Source organism: Abramis brama, assembly GCF_963993115.1.
Source record: "Abramis brama genome assembly, chromosome: 4".
Lineage (NCBI taxonomy): Eukaryota > Metazoa > Chordata > Actinopteri > Cypriniformes > Leuciscidae > Abramis > Abramis brama.
Window position 1 is genome coordinate 54,357,929 of NC_139966.1, and position 23,763 is coordinate 54,381,691.

The 23,763-nt window shown below is 37.4% G+C and overlaps 1 protein-coding gene across 2 annotated transcripts in view; it reads right to left on the reverse strand.

Moving 5' to 3' along the window:
* The window catches only part of dock4b (dedicator of cytokinesis 4b), an 88,632-nt gene extending 81,784 nt beyond the window's left edge, over positions 1-6,848 (reverse strand). For both annotated transcript variants that reach the window (XM_084111468.1, XM_084111467.1), the window contains exon 1: positions 6,674-6,848. In XM_084111468.1, coding sequence (XP_083967594.1) covers positions 6,674-6,716 — 43 coding nt within the window. In that variant the 5' untranslated portion in view covers positions 6,717-6,848. The remainder of the gene's footprint in view (positions 1-6,673) is intronic.
* Between the last annotated feature and the right edge of the window lie 16,915 nt (positions 6,849-23,763).

Genomic DNA, 23,763 nt, shown 5'->3' on the forward strand with positions numbered 1-23,763 from the left:
ATTTTGACTAGGAATATAGAGCACAAATCATATGGACCTTTTTTTTAATGCTTTTTTGGAGCTTGTCAGACATTGGCAAACTGTCATGAACTTGTGCTGTAGGTGGACAACATCATGGAATAAATAATGCAAATTAAAAAATTTGGGTGAACTATTCCATTAACATCAGACAGTGTGTAAGCACATATATTATTACACATCACCTACGTACACACCCATGGCAAAAACACTACACGCATACGTATCATTTGACATAAACCAAAATTACAACATAATGACACCCCAGCACCTCTGTAGCCCATGTTTATGGCACATCGTCTCTCATAAGTGGTTTAACACCAAGGTCAAGGTGAGCAGAGATCACAGGACCATCTGAACGGAGGAAGAACAACCAGTGGGATACAGGAAACTCCAGGTGTCAGCCGTGAGGAAAGCGACTTAATGAGGAGCAACTCAGTGGGTATGAAGAAGAACACGGAAGAGCTGGCGAACGCTCGACATCCTGCATCTAAACATATGGCTTGCTAGGACGCCGCCACTGCAGGTTTAAAGGCAGCTCTGGGTATACAACTGGATTTATCATCCTCAAACACACTCTCAAACTGAGTGCAGACAACAAAAGTCTTAAACAACAAAGAGAACACAGCATGTTGAATTCTAGATGAACCGATAGTGTGAATTTGGGGAGGGACTCCCTGTTTGGCCAAACAATGACAAATGGGGGAGCAAAAGAAGCAGAAAGATGGTTAGGAAATGAACAGTTTACTTCAAACCATGAAAATTCTATCAATATAATGAAGTATATGAATAATACATTTTAAAAAAGAATCATAGAAGTGATTAAAATTGCTTTATTAAAAGTCTCCTGAAGTCATATGATTTTACTAATGATTATTTTTGATTATTATTATGATCTAGTCCTTAAACGGATGTCTGTGAAAGCCATATCAATAGCACTGTCTGAGCCAGACACCAGCTCTTGTTCCTGCCAAGAGCACAGATAACGAACGTCCTTCTCTTTACATTCATCTCTCCCTCATGCATGATCCCTATTCACACAGAAGCCTTTAACCTGCATTAATGAGGCATTCTGCAGCACACTTAATTACATCCACGTTCCAGCCACCAATTGCATATTAATAATCTCCCTGTTTGCGTGCACCCTGAACAGGAGGTCAAAGGTCAGTGGGATTATGAGGTCGGGGGGATTGTGCCTGGTTTAGGATCAATAACGGGATTTGCACAAAGAGCTAGGCTTCGGTTTCAAAGGATGGGGGATTTTGTTTTTTCAGAAAAGATCTTGTCTTTGCGAGTGAGTCCGTTCCTTTCTGATTATTGCATATGTATCCATAACCGCAGTTCAGCTCATTAGCTTCCATTGTATAAAGCCTAATAGACTGTAGTCAGGTAGATGGCATATTTTCACTTGGTGGAAATAAAAACAAGGCTGATGGATGTTGCTTACAAGCTAAAGACTACAGTCTCTAGGCTCACACTGCTTCTTAAAGGAGTCCTATAAGGATTTTTTACATTTTCAACCTTCATTAGTGTGATGTTGCTGTTTGAGCATGCAAAAGGTCTGCAAATTTACAAAGCAAAAAGTCACTCCAAAGGGAGTTATTCTCTGTATCAGTGCGCACTGTTTTTGAACTCGCTGAAATGCCTCCATTGTAGTCTTGAATTTTCTTCTGGGAACGCACACATCAAAATATTCCTCATTTAAATAATTCCCACCGAAGGTATACATTAAAAAGGGGCGGGCCTGGTTGAGTTGAGTCAGTAGTGTTGAAACTTGCGGTTATGGAAAGGCGCGTGACCTTTTCGAAGCACTTGACCAATCACAACACATGGATCCAGCCGACCAATCAGATCACACTGCGCTTTTCTGAAGGAGGGGCTTCATAGAGACAGGAACTAAACAGAGCGTTACTGACAGACTGGGAAGAGAGGTGCTGCAACATTGCTAAATATGTGAAAAATAATGTGTTCTTTAAAGGACCGAGCCAAAAACAAACCCCACAAACAAAATCACGACTTTGGAAAAGGGAATAATAGGTCCCCTTTAAACTTCACAGGAAAACCTAAATGCCAGAACATTGGAAGGATACAAATTGGAATAAAAGTGTATGTTTTCCACTAGCTAATCCCACAGAAGCTGTGTGTTATCCATGTGCTAGTATGTAACATGAATGCATGTTATTCCAGACCCAGCATGCTCCCCCATCTGGAGCCTGAGTCATGATAGAAATGGGATATTGTGTCCTGGCCTCCCTGCGGGTCCTTCCGAATCACTGTGTCAGCTCTTTTGGGGGCGTGGCCCCAAGGCAATTACATGTGATGAGGTGTTGAGGAGCCCCGCCCACTCAGATCCCTTGGCTCAGGTCATCAGAGAATTTTTTCTATAATGAAGGAATGGCTCGCTGCACTTCCACAACAACCTGCAAATCCCACAGGGAATCACGCAGGGTGGCCACTAACCCTGGGTGCCACTTCCACACAGCACTAACCCCCATCACGTGCTCCACTCTCCCAGGGGGATTGGATACTATAGAAAACAATGGCTAGCCCCAGGCCGAACACATACACATCCATGAAAACACACGCCAGAACATCCCAGTCAAAGCTCTTCTGGGCTCACTGAGCATTCAAGGGCACTTTAGACAGCAACCCTCTGGTGGCTCTGTTACAAATCATTCACTTTTCACTGGGTTCATCTCAAAAAAAGAAACGTCTCACCAAAAATCAAGTGATATTAAACACTGCATAAAGAAAATGGGTCACACTTTAGATTATAGGGTCCAACTATTACTATTAACTAACTATTAACTATGACTTTTGCCTCAATAAACTCGTAATTACTGCTTTATAATAGTTAGTAAGGTAGTTGTTAAGTTTAGATATTGGGTTTAAGAGATGTAGAACATCATGGTCATGCAGAATAAGACATAAACATTATAAGTACTAATAAACAGTCAATATCCTATTAATATGCATGATAATAAGCAACTGGTTCATTTGGACCCTAAACTAAAGTGTTACCAGAAAATTGTCCTTATTTTGGGGACCATTAGGATTTTTTGCATTTCCACCCCCAAATTCCTGTCATGAAAAAAGTTAACATACTACAGAAATCAAAATTACCAGCCTGGACTTTTTTTCCAGCATTAATTCAATTCTGCACAACAAAATTATATAATATATATAGATATTTTAAATTTAAATAAAGTATTTGTTTTACAGACATTGTTCTGCACTATGAGAATTTGGAGAGGGGGGAATGTAGATATATATGTATGTATATATATATATATATATATAGATATATATAGTTTGTATTGCAATTTAATTACAACTAATATGCACTTATTGTATAATATTTACTCAAACTTCACTATTCACACAAAATGTAGTATATTTTTTTCTTGTTTCTTATATTTCATTTTCATACTTTTCATTATGAAATTTATAGAAATATGACCAGAGCATGAAAAACAGTTATTCACACATAAATCTAAGTTCAAAGCAGTTCAATAAAAGAAAATTTAGACGTGCTTCGTCATGCCTGAGAGAAAACATATCAGCTTCAACAATGGTGTGGATTAAAAAAATCTAATGAGGGGGCACAGGGTCTTTTTTTAGCAATTCTAAAAATTGGTAAAACTAGGCAGGCTGATTCATAGAAAATATCCATAGAAGCTTAAATAGTTTTAAAAGTTAGTCATATTCCACCCTCGATCTATTTCAGGCTTGTAGTTAATCACATTTGTCTTGCGAAATGAAGACAGCAAAGGAAGAAATGCACAAAAAAAGATTCCGACAAAAATGTGGGTATTTCCACCCATTCAGCGTCTGCGTCTGTTTCCTTAAATGCCACGACTGTCAAAAACAACATTAGGGCAAAAAAGATCATCTCATAGTTCCTGTTAGCAGGTAAAAAAAAACCTAGAAGGAGGGCCATTGAGACTCTTACATGACTTTGCCTTGATTTAATTAGCAGTAATTAATCCAATTGAGGGCTAATTGGCGTCTTATTGCAGTGACTGTGGGGGTTCATTCATATTTCATCAGTGGCCAAGAGTCATTCTTCATTACTCTACATAAAAGCACCACTCGCCAGCCTCCAATTAAACACTAAAACATGGATTTTGTTTCTGGAGAAAGATCAAAAGCAAAAGTGTGAAGCCACTGGATATAAAATCCAAAATCCCTGTTGGGATGAGAGTCCCACTTTAAAGTAACGGACGTAGCGAAATTACAAAATCCTCAGAGAAAACCCTATGACCCAAGACAAGATACATGAAGAGAAAACATTTGGTTTCACGCTAACAAGCATTATTTGCCCACAGATTTGGGTCTCATTGCAAAGCTTTGAATACATTTATCACACTGATGAATTCCTTCAACAGCTGTCAAATAACCAACAGGACACCGATAGCCTGGTGACTACATCAACATAACCAACCTCCCTTAAGGCACAATCTGACATATCAGGTTAAACTCAAATGAGCATTATCATCACTCTAGAGAATCAAATGGCATGAAATGACAGAGAGAGTCCAATCATTTTACAGCTTCTCTGGAGTTGTATCCTTCACAGTTTCAAAGTGCAGATAGACTGATACCAATACTTTAACTGATTAAGTAAAATAAAGTATTGGTAAAGAATCACTCTATCCATTAATGCAGGCACTTGACTTGATTCTTAACGTGAAGTGCATTAAATATTATATTATGTCAAGGTTTTCTAGACTGGGGTTCACGATGGAACTGCAGGGGGTTTGTGAGTTAAATAAAAAGCTAATTAAATCACACAATTTGTTTTGTTAAATAACAAATCAAAATAAAACATTAATAAAAAAAAAAAAAAAGTGTTTTATTTGTTTACCTGCATGTCATGTGACCATTAGAACCATGGACTTAATTTTATTATTTAATATTATTATTTAATTATTTACATTTTATTATTAACAAGTTATTAACTTAAAATCTAGTACTTCAGGAAAGTATATTAGGCCAAAGAGATTCAGCTGACAAAAAAAAGTTGGGGAATCCCTGCATTACATGTAAATATGAAATTACAAGAATCTGTACATTTTAATGTGTTTGAAAGACAAAAGCCTTCCAAAGACAGTGATATGTGGTTAAATGATTCACTGAGTGATAATTAAAATAATAATCAATGTTTGTCAGGACTGATTAGATGCAATTGAGAAAACACTCCTTAAAAGTGAAAAGATTTCTGTAAATCCAGTGTGGGTCTCAGTTTTCAGTGGCTGGTCTGTGTGTGCATGTGCAATTCCACAAACCTGGAAGACCTTCTGAACGTATACAAGCATAGGCATAGAGCTATATTTATAAGGCAAAGCTAAAAACAGGTTGCATTGATACACGTTTTTCCATTACCATCAGTTACACTGCGATGAAGGTGAATTTCGTGTAAGAGTCATAACATATACGGTGTTTTGCATGTAAGAGTTTCCATGATGAAAACATTGTTGACTCTGATGAGGACTAACGTTACACTCCAGAGACAAGTACCGCATCGTCGGTTCAAGGACAGGTCCGGGGTCGAGGGCGAAGCAGAGGAGGTCGTTCAAGAGTGCGGGCAACCAGGGTCCGAGGAAGTAGTTTTTGCCTTTGTTTGCCTTCGCTGACTGCATATGCAGGTGCTTTGAATTTTGAATGCTCTTTCTCTGCCATAATTTTACTCTTCGTAGGTTCCGCGCCTCTCTTGCACTCCTCAAATCAAACGGGTGCGCGCATATGGGCAGATCTAGCAACAGTGGTGGTAGCCATGGTTGCGAGAGTGAGTGACAGTCGCCCAAACCAATCAATTGTTTCGTCCCGAATGGAAATAATGAGCTGTGTTTATTGCAGATTAAAAGGTCTACAGTCACTCGATTTTTAAACTCTCTTTTTCAGAGCACTTACATTTTAATTATGTATTGGTATATAAAGACAGCTTAAACAAATTTGAAAAAAAGTTTTTTATAAAAATCCTACCTACCCTACCTTTAATTTTTGGAATCTGATTACGTAATCCAGATTACATGTCATCAGTTAGCACTGTATGCAATCTATACTTCCCTTTATATAGACTAACTATCTTCATGGTGCAAAACCTTACTTGACCTAATCTCACCAAATGCCACCACAGTGATCATGCATTACTGTAAACTGAGATATGCTAGATAAAACGCAGAAATCTCAGCAGAGCAATACTTCACGAAACTCAAATCATGCTGGCATGAATGTCATAGGATAACACATAATTCATTTCACATATGTTTTAATATGAATGACAACAGATCACACATTCACATTCTCACAGTTGTTGTGTTGCACTCACAACAGTCTGAATTGTTAAATAGAAGAGTAAATGGTGAACACGTTAAATCTAGCAGAGGAAATGCAATATACAGGACATACTGTATGATCAAATGCGTTAATTTCCACTCAACAACACACTGCGTTAAACAACATAAACTCAGTTACTCAAAGAAAGTAGCGAAACACTTGTTTCTTTACCAAACATGTATAAATGAAAGCAGTCAAAAAAGCACGCAGATTCCATATCAGAAACAAAAACAAACAAACAAACAGTGTGTGCGGTACACTGATTCAATAGTAACAGACGCTTAGAGTCGCGTGAAGAATTAAACGGCAAACTTACCGACTCCGTATTTCTCGTGTTCTGTAGGAATCCACATATTCATTGTGTATGTTTTGAAAAAAACGTATGAAACAGTGCAATGTACAGTATTGGTGTTAAATCACGCATTTCTCCAGTTTCGCATCATCCTCTCGCGCAGTCATTGTTCAGAGCGCTCGAGCGAACTGCGCTGCACGAGATGAGAACGCGGCGGCGCGCTTTTTCTATAAACCAGTGCGCGGCCACTGTGGAACTGGCTAGCATGATGGGAAATGTAGTTTCGTGACGTGCGCGGAACACAACAGTGGTGATTAGACCAGAGAGGTTTAATGATTTAAAAGTCATAGGTTTTAGACAGAATTAAATATTTTTTCATTTTTTGATATACATGTAAATATTTATTTGTGTTTTTATTTTATGAGAACCATGTAATTTCAGTCATTGTTCTGAATGAGGTTCCAGACAGTATTTAAGATTTTTACCTTTTTTATTTTGTGTTTTATGAAATATTTTGTTATTCATTACTTTGTATATGTAGGCTATATACACATAGGCTACATTAATTTAATTTTAAGGGTTGTGTCATGAGCTTCTTAATTATTTTTTATATGAATTAAATATTTTTTACACAGCATTCATTTATTCATTTATTTCAAGTTGAAATGTGTATTTCAAAAATAAATAGTCAAAATAATCAGTATTTTCAAACAGGTTTACCAAATTTTCCTACCACCCCTTACACACATTCAAAGACGTCAAGCACCTGGCATAATTCAAAAATCTCTTTACAGGCTCAGCAAAAATAATTCATAATTTATTGCCTGCACACATGATGCAAGACAATATGCAAAATAAAATGCATAATGTCTTTTATATTTCCATCCACAAGAGAGGTGTAATCTCACTTATAATACAGACACATATTCAGTCATAACCTTTCTCTCACACAGAGTATTGTCTGTGTTATGAATGTGTGTGCATTGACAGAGAAAGGGTTCTGGTAAATGTAGATTTTATCTGAATTTCCAATCTAATAATCTGCACTAATCCAATGTTGCAACCTGCTTCTGTTTCCTGTATGAGAAATCTAAGTGTACAGAGCATACAGAAATGAGTCAAGTAATCTTTTCAGAAAGGCGAAAAGATTTTCTTTTTTTCTCAATACATCATTGAGAATGAAATTCAGTCTTGCTTGGAAAAAAGAATTGTACTTCGATAACAGCTCAGCATGTACAGTGTCTATCACCACATAACAGCTGTTATGGAAAGGATAAAAGGTCATCGATGGTCGGTCAATGACAGTGTTTTTAATGCTCATGTTCTTTGTCACTGTCAAGGTGGAAATCCAGCTCACTGTAAACAAAGAAACCAGTTCAATACAAACACAACCCCAGTCACATGTTTAATAACATACATAATTCCACATAGAAAGGGCAAGATTTAAAACATGAGAAGTGCTGGTTAAACCATTGATATGAGACACAAAAAAGGAAAAAAGAGAAGAAAATAGGATGAGAGTGAGGACAAAGGCTTTGTGTGAGGTGTTAGACCTTTTACATTTTTTTGATGCCACAGACCCCCAAATACTATCATCCTTTAAAAGGCATATATATTTTCATGCAAAAAGACTCAATTATAAATGAGTAAAATATTATTTGGAAAATATTTAGTTACTATTACTTTATATTATTATGTATTTTATACTTACTATTGTACTATACTGTTAGGTGTATTATTTATTCAAATAATTGATTTAGTAATTTAAACTTATTTTTAATATAAAATATTATTCTCTAAACTTTTCACTTACAATGGTTGAAGGATTCATCGACTCACTCATAAAGACAGCCACTTATTTTCCCCTGAATTAATCATTGCTTCGAAACAAATCGGTTGAGTGAATGATTCAATGACTCTCTCTTAAAGATGGGCTGCATTCAAAATCAAATACTTCCCAACTATAGTATGCGAAAACAATACGGCAAGAAAGTAGTATGTCCGAATACACTGTTTTTGAAAAACAGTAGACGAAAAGTACCTGGATGATAGTCTGGCTATCACCAGACCAAGCTCAATCTTTGAAGATTGAATATGAGTCTGGGGAGTCTGCTCTGTATTTTCTACTGCACAAGAGGCGTGATCAACGGGCATAGTTCAAATGACTCTGTACACAATTGGATAGTCCTTCAACCAATCAGACCAACGATCCGGGTGACGTACTTTGCAGAGTGATGCGAAAACTCCAGGCGGGAAATGTGTAACCAAACATGTTGATCAGCGGTTTGCAGAGGCAGCAATGGGATCGAGCGATTTTTGCAGGTTATGCAAAAAAAAACATGAAAGTTAGAGGTATTTACACCCACTCAAGCGAGTTGTTTGCTAAAAAGAAGCCATTGAGCATCGTCGAGCATCATAACGGCTCTGGAATTGGATTGGATTAAACCAGCCAATAGCGCGCCAGGTGGATAAGCCAGTTTGTGATTGGTTCCCGCAAATTTGTATATAAATGTACAGGTTTCCAGCCTGAGCTGCAGGGAGAAATCAAATCGCCGGCAGATCAGGCTGGGTTTACCCAGTCGACCCGGATGACCTACTAGTGACTACTTCCGCCAAGATTCTGGAGAGCACATTCAATCGACACTTTAATGTCCCATGAAGCCACGGGAGAGGATTTGTGAATGGCAGAAAGCGCAGAGGTGGACGAAGTACACAACTTCCTTACTTGAGTGAAAGTATAGATACTACTGGTCAAATATTACTCCGTTACAAGTAAAAGTTGTAAAGACCTATTTTTACTTAAGTAAAAGTACAGAAGTACTCATTTTTAAAAATACTTAAGTATCAAAAGTAAAAAGTAAATGTCAATGCATTGTTTTATTATTGTTGCATTGTTGTATGTAATACTTAAAGTACCGTATGCCTCTGAATCTACGCCTGCCTACCTACCCTCATATCAATATCAAATTTATTTCTAGAACACAGTTCCAGTAGTGGGATTGAATGTGAGATTGAATGTAAGATTGAATAAGTGCACTCAATAACGTCCACAATGGTTTCGGACACCCAAATGGCTGTTCCCTCAAATATTGCCCTATTTAAAGTTTTTTGGCTTTTAGCATGAATATGTTAGCCTTACTGTTATCTATAAGCTAGTGTGCTCCAAAAAAGTGACAAAAGTCAACATTTAGAAGACCAAACCCAACGTTGAAAATGAAAATCAGGTTTATGTCAGAATCCAATGTCAGATTGACGTTAATCTCCAACTTTGGACAGACGTTGTATTGTGGTTGAAAATGAAAATCAGGTTTATGTCAGAATCCAATGTCAGTCGGGTTCTGACGTCAACCCGACTTTTATTTTCAATCAATATCCAACGTCAATCTGACGTCGGGTTCTGATGTCAATCAGATGCAGGGTTCTGACGTCAACCCGACTTTCATTTCCAACCAAAATGCAACCCCTGCAACCAAAATCATCCACTGACTGATGTTACTTTCTACTCAAGGACCTTGACAGAATTGTAGTGGAGTAAAAAGTACGATATTTGTCTTTCAAATGTAGTGAAGTTAAAGTAAAAAGTTTCCAGAAAAAATAATACTCAAGTAAAGTACAGATACTCAAAAAGTGTACTTAAGTACAGTACTCAAGTAAATGTACTTTGTTACTGTCCACCTCTGAGAAAGCGACGCAATTGTAACATATAACGTGGGTCATATGACAGTGACAACATGGCGGATGAAGTACATACAAATTTTATTCATTCTTATATTCATACTATATAGAATATACTTTTTTTTTTTTAAATCGGCAATAAGTTTCAAACCAAATGTAGTATCTACTATACAGTATGTGATTTCGGATGGTCACTTGCTTTCATTCCTGAATGAATCAGGGCTTCAGAACAAATAGGTTGATTAAATGATTTAAAACACTTCTACTGGCATAACAATGCAACCTACAGAGAGACTCAATGAAAAATGAATCCCAACCACTAATGCACAGACGGACACAAACACAGACAAGCAGCTTAGCCAATCAAATTCAAGGAGAGAAACTACATGTTGTATAAAATATAAATGTGCCCCACAGAAAGACTGTGACATGATAATTGTGTTGTTTCTGAATCCTCAAATACACGGTCAAAGTTGGACTTGGATACCTGGTGTGCATGTATTGGCCGTGTGGACAATGATAAAGTATGTTTCCATTGGTCTGAAAGCAGAGACTGTGCGTCTTTGTCACAGCCAGAAGAGACCACCATGTAATCCAAGAAACAGAGTCCGACCAGCCATGCATACTAAACACATGCAGGAGCTTTAAAGTCTGCTCCTGTCTCAGCAGGACTCGCTCTCTCCTATCTGCAAGATCTGCAATATTACAAGTGTCCTGCACCATAGCCGGATGGTTAAGGCACAATTTAAGATACAATTGCTGTAGATCGCTCAATAGTGCTTGACTGGATGATTACCTTGCTTAAGAAAAGCTGTAAAATAGACGATAAACATGGCACATTGCTGTGTCTTTTTGCCATCATTGATTTAATTGTATTGTAATGGGGAATGAAAGGTGGGTTACTAATGTTTGCTTTGGTGGGATAAACCAGTAATATCCTCAATGCCATTATCTCAGAGGGTTTAGGGAACAAATAAATAATTCAAAAAGGAATAAATATATAAACAAAGAAATCACCATTGCCATTATTTCTGTCACAGAATAAATAAATAATATGAGACTAAACAAACAAACAAATATTTAAATATTTATAGTTCATTATAATAGTCACCAGTAAATACTTAATTGCCATTATTTCAGTGTCAATCAATCAGTCAGTCAACCAACCAACCAATCAATCAATCAATCAATCAATCAATAGACAAATCAATCAAACAATCAATCATGCAGATGAGAAAGACATAAGAGCTAACATAACATTTCAATGCACATTTACGCATATTTATTTAGTGGCACTGAAATAATGGCACTCTGAACTCTGAAAAAGATACTGTGTTGTATACACACTTCCATTGGACTGAAAATGGTATGATGTGTGCAGCCCTTTGTTAAGCTGGAAGATCTCCAGATCTCCAGATCTCCAGGATCTCCAGATTCTCAGAGGCACAGCACATGCGGGCATGAGGCCATGTAAGGAGGATGAGAGGAGTAGCTATCTTTGTTCTTTCCTCCTTTCATGCATCCATGAAAACATGTGGCGAACATGCCAGAGACCCTCAGCACATCTGAAGCACACCATGTAAAATCTTATCTACATCTTATAGAGGAACAAAAACTTAGATTTTATGTCTATAAAGGGTTTATTTTTCAACTTGTAGCACAGCATTACCATGTTTTTGGACAAATAGAATAAACAAGAGGAGTGGCTAGCCGCACACTGATCCACTCAAGACTGGAAGTCTACAAAAACATATTTTATTTTTCAAATTGCATCGTGCAAAAAAGTGCAAAGTGCATGTGGGTTAAAAACAGAATAGACACCAGCAAACGTTTCAGCACATTGCTATCTTCAGTGCTCATTTAGCAAACAACATTCACCCTTTTTAAGCAAGTCAGCAATTAAGGACAATCAGTTGAATGCAATTATCTCAAAATCTCAATTGTCTCAAGTAGAATTACAAACAAGTATATATGTTTCAAATGAACAGCTTCCAATGATAATACAACATTACAGACACACACACACACAAAAAAGAAGAAAGAATGTATTTTACAAAAAACAAGAAAATTCAAGTTCTTCATTCATACCCTCAGGAAATAAAGATTTAAGTTCAAAGATCCAAAAAGCCTCCCTTTGCAATATTTTTCTATCTCTATCTCCACCTCTCCTGTGAGGTAGAATCCTCTCGATGCCCAGGAACTTCATGTCAGACAGAGAGTGGTTAGCAGACTTAAAATGGCGAGAAATTGAAGATGTATCATCTTGTCTCCTAATGGCACTTGTGTGTTCAATCATTCTTGTGCGTAATGCACGTGTAGTTTTGCCAACATATAGTTGTGAACATGGACAAATGATAATGTAAACAACATATGTACTCTTACAAGTAATCAGTTGTCTAATCTTATACGTTTTTAGTGTACGAGGATGTGTAAATGATTTACATTTGACATACTTAGTACAAGAAGAGCAATTGTGACATGGAAAATTACCCTGGGCATCGACAAGAGTAGTAGGAGAGGAGATGTGGGTGTCAGCATGGACAAGCTTGTCCCTCAAATTAGAGCTCCTGGAAGAGACAAAAAGTGGTTGTTCACTAAATACATTCAATAACTGGGGATCACTTTGAATAATGTGCCAATGATTCTTGATAATGGTTTTAATATCATTACTCAGTGGACTAAATGTGGATTTAAAAATGCATGAAAAATTCTTATTTCTTTTTTTCATAGTCAAATTTCTCTCCTCCTGTTTTTGTAGGATGGAAACCTTCTCAAGTGCAGTATCAAGCCACTGGTTGGGATAGCCTCGTGATTTAAAGTCCATGTACAAGCTCTGGGCTTTAGACTCAAAGTCTTCTCTCCCAGAACAAATGCGGTGAAGTCTCAAAAATTGGCTGTAAGGTAAACCACGTTTTAGAGGCATTGGATGAGCACTGTTAGCATGAAGGAGACTGTTCTTAGCTGTATCTTTTCTATAAAGAGAAGAGACTATTTTATTATCCACAATTGATATAGAAGTGTCCAGGAAATTGACATCAGTAAACCCCACATGATATGTAAATTTAATGGAGGGCCTAAGACAATTCATGTACAAAACAAATGTTTCAAAATCACTTGCAGAACCTTTATAAATGACAAAGCAATCATCAATGTATCTCTTAAACAAAATAATATTGTCCAAGAAGGGGTTATTGTTGAAAACATATTGGTCCTCTAGAAAACCCAAATATAAATTGGCATAGTCAGGAGCCATAGTGGCCCCCATGGCGGTGCCCTCAACCTGCAAATAATATTGATTTTCAAATAAGAAATAGTTTTTAGTAAGTACCATTTCAGCCATTTCAGTGATAAATTTAGTCGGAAGACCCTCATCATCAATGCGCAAATCGAGAAAATGTTCTAAAGCCAGTAGGCCCTCATGATGTGGGATGTTAGTATACAATGAGGTCACATCCATGGTTGCTAAAATAGCATCACAACAAACATTTTGCAGAGTTGCTAGACATTGCAGGAAATCAGCGGTGTCTCTCAAATAACTAGGAAGGGAAGTGACTAAAGGTCTCAAAACAGAATCAACAAAATTTGAAAGAGGTTCAGTAAGACTATTGTTTCCTGCTACTATAGGTCGTCCCGGTGGATTGACCAAACTCTTATGTACCTTAGGTAAGATGTAAAAGACAGGTCTAGTCGGAGAACGATTTAGCAGATATTGCTTCTCTTTATCAGAAATTAATTGATGAGCATGTGCTTCCTGAACAAATTTCTCGACCTCACCTTGAAACCGAGTCGTAGGATCTGATGGCAAAACTCGGTAATAATCAGTATTATTGAGTTGACGAAGAGCCTCATTATTGTAGAGTGCTCGAGGCATAATCACCAAACCACCTCCTTTATCAGCAGGTTTGATGACAATGTCTTTATTCCTACATAGTTCATCAAGAACTTCTTTTTCAGAATGTGTCAAATTTGACTTATGATTCCTAAATGATGTCTGCTCAAATAAATTAGTCACATCCCTTTCCACTAGCCTACAATAAGTTTCAATAGATGGATTAGACACAGGTGGACAAAAAGTACTTTTAGGCTTGAATTTCTCTCGACCATTGTGATTGTACACATTCAATTGATCAACTTTGTCATTTTTGTACCAACATTTCAATCTTAATGTCCGAAAAAACTTAAACAGTTCAATTTTGGTGACAAAAGGATCTGTAGCTTTAGTTGGAACAAAGCTTAGACCTTTGTTCAGAAGACTTACTTCATGTGGATGTAATTCTTGACCAGTAAGATTGAAGATCAGATTGTCTTTAGGCGAGTCCCCCTCTTCCGAACTGGTTGTTGAGTGACTCCTCTTACTCCCACGTCTCCCACGACGGGTGGTGGTGGTCTTCTGCGAAGTGGATATTTGCGTGGCGTTCTTAGATGCTTTTCTGTCTCGCTGGCATGGTCTAAAAAATCCACTTCACTATCACCACTGGATGCAGAAGTATGCCGTGCCTCATCTTCAAACCGTACCCTCCTTGGGGATCTTGAAAACGTGCTGTTGCGATTAAGCCAGGGATAAACTCTACTTTCTTTATAATCTAAAGTGTCTCTGCGGAATTTACAGATCTTCTTCTGTTGTATACCTTGTTTAAATTCCACCAAGGAAGTGTCCAGTAATTCCAATTGTTGGTTAAAATTAACTTCACTATGAGATGCTATAATTGAGGCTTTGGTTTCTTCAGTTTCTTCTCTCACCTTCTTTAGTTCCCTCTGTGTGAACTCAGAGTGAGTGAGGTCCAGTGAAGCCTTGTTCATGATCTCACACCATTTCTTGCAGAACTCAGAATCTCCACCACCAATAGTGGGTGCCTTTTGTATTCTGAGACCTCTGGGAATTCTGCTTGCTCTCCAGTATTCACTTAGAGTTGAACCATGTAAGGTGTACCGGATCTCTTTATCCAAAAGGTACTTGTAATGTTTCATTGAGTTTTGAATTGTCTCTGAATGCAAAACATTGGTTTCAGCTCTAGGAAAAAGGATATTCTCAAAATCTTCAGGGTTGTAGGTGAAGGTGGTAGCCTTGGAGTCTGTGATTAAATTGATTTCAGCAAACGACGACATCTTCAATTGGAAGGGCAGCATACAAAAAAATCATGTAAAACTAGAAAAAATATGTAGCGCTCCAAACAGAAAAAAAAAAAAAACAGTCTTGAGTGGATCAGTGTGCGGCTAGCCACTCCTCTTGTTTATTCTATATGCCATTGGCTCTACGCACCTGTAGTACAAGGACCTGTAGCACAATAACTTTTTTTCTGTTTGGAGCGCTACATATTTTTTCATGTTTTTGGACAGACATTTTGTTAGTGACAGACACTAGAGACTGCGGTCTTCCCAAGCCGGAAACGTCAGTTGAGTCCCGCTCGGAGCAGGACGAGAAGGACCGGAGGGGATGCACAAGCACCATGGTATCAATAGTTTTAGACATGTACCATTGTATCACCATGGCTATTTCGACATTTACTATAGTACTACCATGTTTTTTTAGCATGTACTATGGTATTACCATTTTTTATGGTACTATGGGATAAACTATGGTACTATACATGTTTTTCTTAGTAATTTCAGTACCATGGTATATTTCAAAGTACCATATTATTATCACAGTGCTTTTTTGATACAGTTACCATGTATGGTAATACCATATGTTTTGGTCATAGTACTAAAATAATACAGCGTTGAGTGTCTAGATGAGGATCACAAAGTGAAAGACTGAAACTGAAACTTCTGTATGCACCGTAGACAAAATAATCTTTACTAGATTATGAACTACACTAATGAGTATAACAGCCACCTGCAGCCTCTGTAAAACCACAGCACATGCTCACAAAAGAAAAAGAGCCCACACACACCGCTCATTTCTAATCATACCTGTATAACCAGCCTATCAATGAATTATAAAGCATGAGCTTTGTCAGTGCAAACAGTCACAGAGTCATTATAACTCATAAACAGCCCTATGCTCGCAGAAAATACAGACAGTTATCACACTCACTGGACTAGTGCCACAAACAGAGACATTGGATACTAATATTTGCTTTGGTGGAAGAGACCAGTAATGACCTCAATGCCATTACCTCAGAGGAATAAAGAAACAAACACATAATAAATACATGAAGGAATAAATAACTAAGCAAAAAACGAATGACCTAATTGGCATTATTTCCGTACGTAAACAAATACATATTTTAGATAAATGCACTATTAATGACTTCATTGACAATATATCAATTCAATAAATAGATATTTTTAATAAAGGCACCAGTGGTTTTGCAGTGGAATAAATCTGTCAATCTGTCTTTTCCAGTGAGAGAGATTCTGCATGCTTTGAGTAACTGGTGAGAATAAGCTATACTGAGTGGGAGGAAGTAGGAGGTTTTCTCCAAAAATATTGACTGTCAAGCATGTCCAAACATGCACTTTATTTTTCGAGTGTTGAGGTGTGTGGTGACGGTTTCTCGGGTCACAAATAACAATGATAAAAATAGCATCATTGAGTAAGATGTTTACGGCAACATGCCTCATGACCTCACAAACCCGCTCTAACAAAGGTGCAGACAGCTTCTGGGACTGTGCTCACATAACCCGCCAAAGAGACCGTAAATAATTGTGACTGGCTTAATTTGTTTTCCTCATGGTGTATGAAAACGTTGCTCTATCTGCTCTTCAGAGTGGAAAATTGCTTCCCTCCTCGATATAAATAGAAATTACACTATTTTCTTCATTTCTGTGGCACCTTGATGGTGGTGTGTCCTGTAGACAGACAGCAGATACAGACAGACATACAGCTCCGCATGACGCACGCATCTGACATCACAGCTCCAGTGACATAACCTTCAGGATCCTCGTGGCTCCCGGCAGCTGACGGGTCTATTTTTTGCCAGCGCCAGGCTTGACTGACTGCTGGATGTGCACCCGTCATCAGCTTTAATGTGAATTGTGTTGTGACATGATGTGCGTAGCTGAGCACAGGCTGATAGGTCCTTTACAAGCCATCTGCAAGCAATCACTTCATTACCGCATGGCATAAGCTGATTGGCCTCTGCTGATCCTGTAGCCAATGAGATTGCTTGCTCAGCATTTAAATAGTCTGGTTCATTGCTTGCTGTAAGCAAGTCCTGCAACAATCAGAGTTCCTCTCAAACTCTGAAAATATATCCATACTTGCTCTGCAACAGCAGCGCATCTCTGCCAAGACAAAATACATTAACATTGCTATATTCAATAACAGGTTAAAACTATTCTGAGAGTTAGGATATGGATGGATGGATGGATGGATGGATGGATTCACTTCAAGGTTAAGAACTCGTTTCACTTCCTTGTTTTTCTGTGTTTGACTTGTTTTTGTGGTTGGATTTGAAACTAGAGCACTTCAGAGATGTCACTTCCATGGTAAACTATACAAATGCACAACTTCTTTTTTTAAAGAACAAACTGACATCTATGATGGTGTATTGTCCCATACTGCTTATTATGAATGGCTGAAGGTCACTTGATTGTTCCTTTCCATACATAAACACACACACAGCTGCAAGGAGGAAAGGGACTCCATAAGCATTGTGCCTGTGTGAAAAGTAAATAGGCCATTTAAGCTTTGAGGAGGAAGCCTCACAGACGCAGGACGCCTACAGCAGATCCACATCTATAGGTCCTGAAGCCGGGAGATTGGCACAGGTGCTCCGGCGGATCACACACACTCAATGGGGTTCTTGTTCTATTTTCAGCTTGCTTTTCATACACATAAATAAAAAACAGCTGTATTTCGAAAGGACGTCCGGAATCCTGTGCATGTGGTGCGCAGGATTTGGTGTGCATGGATACAAGTGTTTGATTATGATGGTAGAAGGGAAATACGTATAATATGCCTTTAGGAAATGCACATATGAGCAGAAATGATCCAATTCAATTTTATTCTATGATTTTATTAAAGTTATCACTGCCACACTAACCCACAGTTGATGATCCCTCCTTCTCAACACACACAGGGATGGATCTTCAGACATGTTCTACAAAGAATTATTCTTCACAATAATATTCTCTGGATCATTTAAAAACATCTATATCACCAATACGTTGAAATGAACAACATATTATTCACATGAGCAGGAATGTTGTTGTTCAAATTTAAATGGTAAATGAATTGTTCCAAATTAAGTGAATGATTCAATGACTCAAGTTTGGTCTCTTTTCAATGAAGATACTTGGCAGATTATTACTGAAGAAACTTAGAGAAGATCACAGCCATAAATCTAAACAAGTTGTGTTCCAAATCTGAGCTTGATATCTAAAAAAAAAAAAAAAGAAGAGCTTTCAGTAAGATTTTGTTTGGTCGCAGTACCAAACGTTTCCACTAGGTTAGGGAAATTGGTTTCCAATTCTGATTTCCTATTCTGTCATTTGTGACTGGGAGGAGTACAAGAGTGACTATTTTTTAGGACCATTAACCTTTTCAAATCATGTCCATGTCCATGTATTTTTTTTGTGTGTGTGTGTTTGTTCACATAGCAAGTGCTGAAACCTGTATCAAGTTCTGTACCATTCAAATGAAGTTAGAAGATCAAATGTCTTGTACAAAAATGAGCACCAGAGGGCTACTTTGGCAATACTATTTGCCATGCCAATAAGGAAACAAAACAAAAATTCCAGAGAAAAGAGAGCGGAAAAGTGATACCATTAACTGGGTCAAACATATCAGATCCCTAAGTAAAATAACTTACAGTTTTCCAAGTAAAAACACTCAGAAAATAAGGTTTTTATTGTCTTTTTCACTTTACCATATTCATTATGTGTATATTACATTTGGTTTCCAAGATAATTCTGCATCACTCAATTTATTTTCCCTGCTTGAGATTTACATCACTTTTATCAGCTATAATGAAGAGAGCAATAGAGAGATTTTCAAACATTTCTTGCTAATTCATATTTAAATGGATGGATGTCATCCTTGGTTATAGTTTTTTCCATATTAAATGTAAAATCAGGTTGCCAGGCAACACATAGGCCTTGAGAAAACTAACATTCACAAATGAACATGCTCTTCTCCATTATTACTGCTGTATAAATTAATCAATTAACAGTTATTGCGTCCCTGCTGCTGTTTATTCCAGACGTCACGGCCTGAGAGAAGCAGAACAGAAACTATAACAAGAAGCATCACATCCGTCCAACAGCTCACAGATTCTTGTGAATTTTTTGGTTTCCAAAATGGATATCCCCGAATCCAATTGAAAATGCTATAAACATCGATCCCCGCCTACTCGCACTGATTTCTTAAACACTGACTCAGAGGTCAAGTAGAATCTTTTTATAGACGTTTTCTAGATGTAAAACTGCCACAACTAAGCATATCTTTAGGGTTTTTGTAGTAAGACACAAGCTCTGTTTCAAAACCTAGTGACCTGCCCTCCTATAGGTAACATTAATTGGCTGGACAAAAGAGCTAGGCAACATAATATGATGTCTTAAAAGGGGTCATATTCACATAGGAATTTTGTTGTGTATAAAAACAGCAAGATTAAAGGCCCGTTCACACAAAGAATGATAACTCCAAAGATAACCATTATGATATTATCGTCCACACCAGTGGACAACAACGTTCTGTTTATATAAGTACACACTGAGTATTTTCGTCTGCAGCTTTAAAGGCACACTATGCAAGATTTGTACCTTAACAGCTTCAAAATCATTTTGATGGTAAACGAACTTGTAGTAGGGCGAATCATCCCGATAGCAAAGCGCGGGGTGGGTGGGTGGGGGGGGGGGGGGGGGGGTTGTATGGGGCGACAAATCTCATGATAATCACGACTTGCTTTACGGCATGACGTCACATACATCAACAACATATGAAGCAGCCTCTATGGAAGACATAGCACGCATTTCAGACGTTAATCATGGCAGAGTCGACGAAGAAAATGAAGAAAGCGCGGTCGAAAGATAGTAACGTTAAATACAAGCACTCCACAGCGACTCTAGGGGGCGCTGTTTGAGAAAAGCGGAAACTTCATACTGTGCCTTTAAATGCGTGAGCTCTTTAAAGCAGGATGGATTCTGATCGGCTGTCATTGGGCCTCATTCACCAATCGTTCTTTCGAAGAAATGTGTTCTTAATCCCCACTTACGCACTTTTTACGAAGATTCTGACATTCACTAATGTTTTCTAATCTTGGATTTGTTCTTAGCTAAGAACAAAATCTACGCACACTCAAGAGCCCTCTTACGCACATTTGAGTGATGACAGTTTGCTCCAAATAATTGGTTACTGCATTTTATTTAATTCTACAGTCGTTTACAATGATAGTATTTTACTGTAATGTATTTCTGATCACTTGTTGAAAAAAAATATTAAAAAAATCATAGTATGCAAAGAAACACTAACACTGCAATTTACATCAGCAATTAAGCTGATTAAATCAAATATTATGCCTCATTTGGACATTATCCAACTTTTCTTGCACACGGCCCTGAAGTGTCATGTCCTTATATGGGAATTTGCGGGGCGTTTTCTTATGCTAATTAGGAACACGCTTTCAATTACGAAGACGTGGGATTCATCAATCCTAAGAACACAGGTGCGAACAATTCTATTGTTTAAGAACATGTCATGAATCCGACGTAGACATTTCTTAGGAAGTTTATTAAATACAAAGTTAAGAAAATTCTTAGGAAGATATTGGTGAATGAGGCCCAATGTTTTTATTGCTTATCAGCTGAAAAAAAAGAAAAGAAAAACGTTCTGTAAGCGATTCCAACGATATCGTTTCTCTGTGCCGTTATCGTTATAGTTGCGGTGTGAACTGCTATGCTTTTATATTTAGAATCATTTTTAAAACTACATCTTTATCTGTAAGTAGAGAGTCTGAATGAAAGAATGCAGCCCCCTTCTCTAACAGAATATATTATTTAAGGCAGTCTTGGCGAGCGCTTTAAAAATGGATGCACATTGTGATGGGCTGCTCTGTGCTGTCAGTACAGGGGCATCAAGTCAATGAAGAAGACACAGACCTGATCTGAATGAACGCAGAAGTCTTGTGGTCAACTTGGTCTACTTACAGACAGGCGGTCTTGTCAGATGTAATAAAATGATGTGGTATTCAAAGAAATGGAAAGAAACGTACAGATTCGACAGAGCCAGACCACTTCATGTTGCTGAAAATGTCCATAATGTGTGTGGAATATTGTTTTTACAAGCACACGTGTTTTTAAGATCTGCGTAATTTTTATTTTCATCATGTTGTTTCGGGGAACATGATCGCATAGTGGCTGAGATTTGTGGTTATTCTGTAAGATCAATCAGTCTGCCTTTTCATTCTCTCACTCCAAAGATAAACCTCCCTTTTCTGTGGGTCAGCAGAAAGACATGACAAGGGCAGCGACGAGAAAAAAGAGAGAAGTGCATGAAATGCTGAACTGCACCAGATGACGGTAGTCACGCAATCCAGAGCAGTCAAAGCAAGGTAACCTTGGCCTTCAGCAAAGAGACAGGAGACGGCCGAGGCTGTACTCAGCCGACTGAATGAGCAAATTCATAATAGCATGGTGAAGTCACATGATACATGCACATCCCCCAGGCAAGGCATCTATTTCTTAGACTAGTCACTAGTGTATACAAGTTTATCTACACCAAACTTAAGTGTTTCAGCAATGAAGAATCCCTTTAGTGGTCCTTGCTATTTCTATCAATATTAAGCTTTACTACATTGGCATGATTTATATACATACAATATTGTAAAAATCTGTTCACACAAATAAAAGCAGTGACATTTAGTAACAAAAATAAAACAAACTGAAATAAAAGAATATGTATAATAATATATAAAATATTAAAAATTATTTCAGTTGGTTAAAACTTGGTGTACTAAAATAATTGTAAAAAATAACTACAAATTATATATATAATTTATATAATTTTATAAATTCAATTATATATTATATTTTTTGTTTAAATAATTTTATTTTTATATATAGACATATTAAAAAACAAAAACTAGTAGAAATGACAAAAAACACACATCAAAATAAAACAGAAAACATTCAAGTTAAAATTAAAACGGTGAAAAAACATTCAAATTAAAATGAAAACGGTGAAAAATTGGCAACCACCATTTACCCCTTCTTTCAGGAGTTTGAGGAGAACAGATCTCATGATCTCGGTTAATCTGATTTAGTGTTGGCACTGAGATCAGCATATTGGCTTAGTCATACTCAAAGAGCTTTATCAAGAAAATGATAATGTATAATTTAATCCAAACCCCCAAAACTCAAAATATATCTGATAAAGTAAACCTCCTTCCTGGTTTGCTGATATAAAGTTTGACATTTGTGACCCTTGTGGCTGAATAAACTCTTCCGGAGGAAGTCTTAACGCATTTAGAGACCAAACTTGGCAACATGTTCCAGACGTACATCAAGGCATCAACGGAGAATGGGGAAAAAAATGTGAGAGGAGGAGGAAGTGGTTGAGGAAATGAAATTCATTCAATTGTCCATCCCAAACTTTTAAGTGTCTATATCAATGCCAGGAAAAACAAGCATGAGGAGTGGGAACCTGGAAAATGATCGGGAAAATGCTGCCAAGACTCACCTTCTGCCAAGACAACATTTTGTACTCTCATCAACAAAACAAAAAACAGACAATGAAAATGTTAATGCCACCGCCTCGCATGCAGACAGCACAAAAAGCAGCTGGTCTTTATTTGTTTCATCACGGCCCCCTAGTGATGAAATATGAAGCATAAGAGAATAAAAATCTCACTGGCCTCTATTTTATTTCTTGAACGACAATAGCAGATTTGAAATCGAAATACCACATTCAGCTTTTGCCAAAAAGTCAGGGTACATTACTCCAGTGTGTTCGACATGTAAAGACCTGCTTGATGTATTTTTATTTAGTGTAATCAGGTTGTCAGAACATTATGTTTGATTTTTGCTGGTAGAATCAAATGGGGAGAAATTATAGAGCCCCTAAAGAGACATGGTGAAGGAAAAAACTATGAGATATGACATGAGAAATATTTACTTGTCAACACTTTTGCGTTCTCTCACGAATGTTTTGCGTTCCCCCGAGAAACTTTGCATTTGATCACAAAATGCGAGATGACATAAAATTTTTCCTCCCATCTCATATATTTTTTTCATCACTAGGGACTAATAATTAATAATTTAACAGCAAATGAATGAACAGAAAACAAAATTAATGTGTAAAATAGTCATGTAAAATAGTCTTATAATAGACTCATGTTTCAGATCAAACCCCTATATATGGGGTTTATTTTAAAGTCAGAAATGGAAGTTATGGTAGTCTTTTCTTACCTCTTGTGCCATATATCCAGAGAAACAACTTCTCAAACAAGAAAAACTGTAGATTTGTCCCATTATAATTGATTGGATGGTTGTGGTTT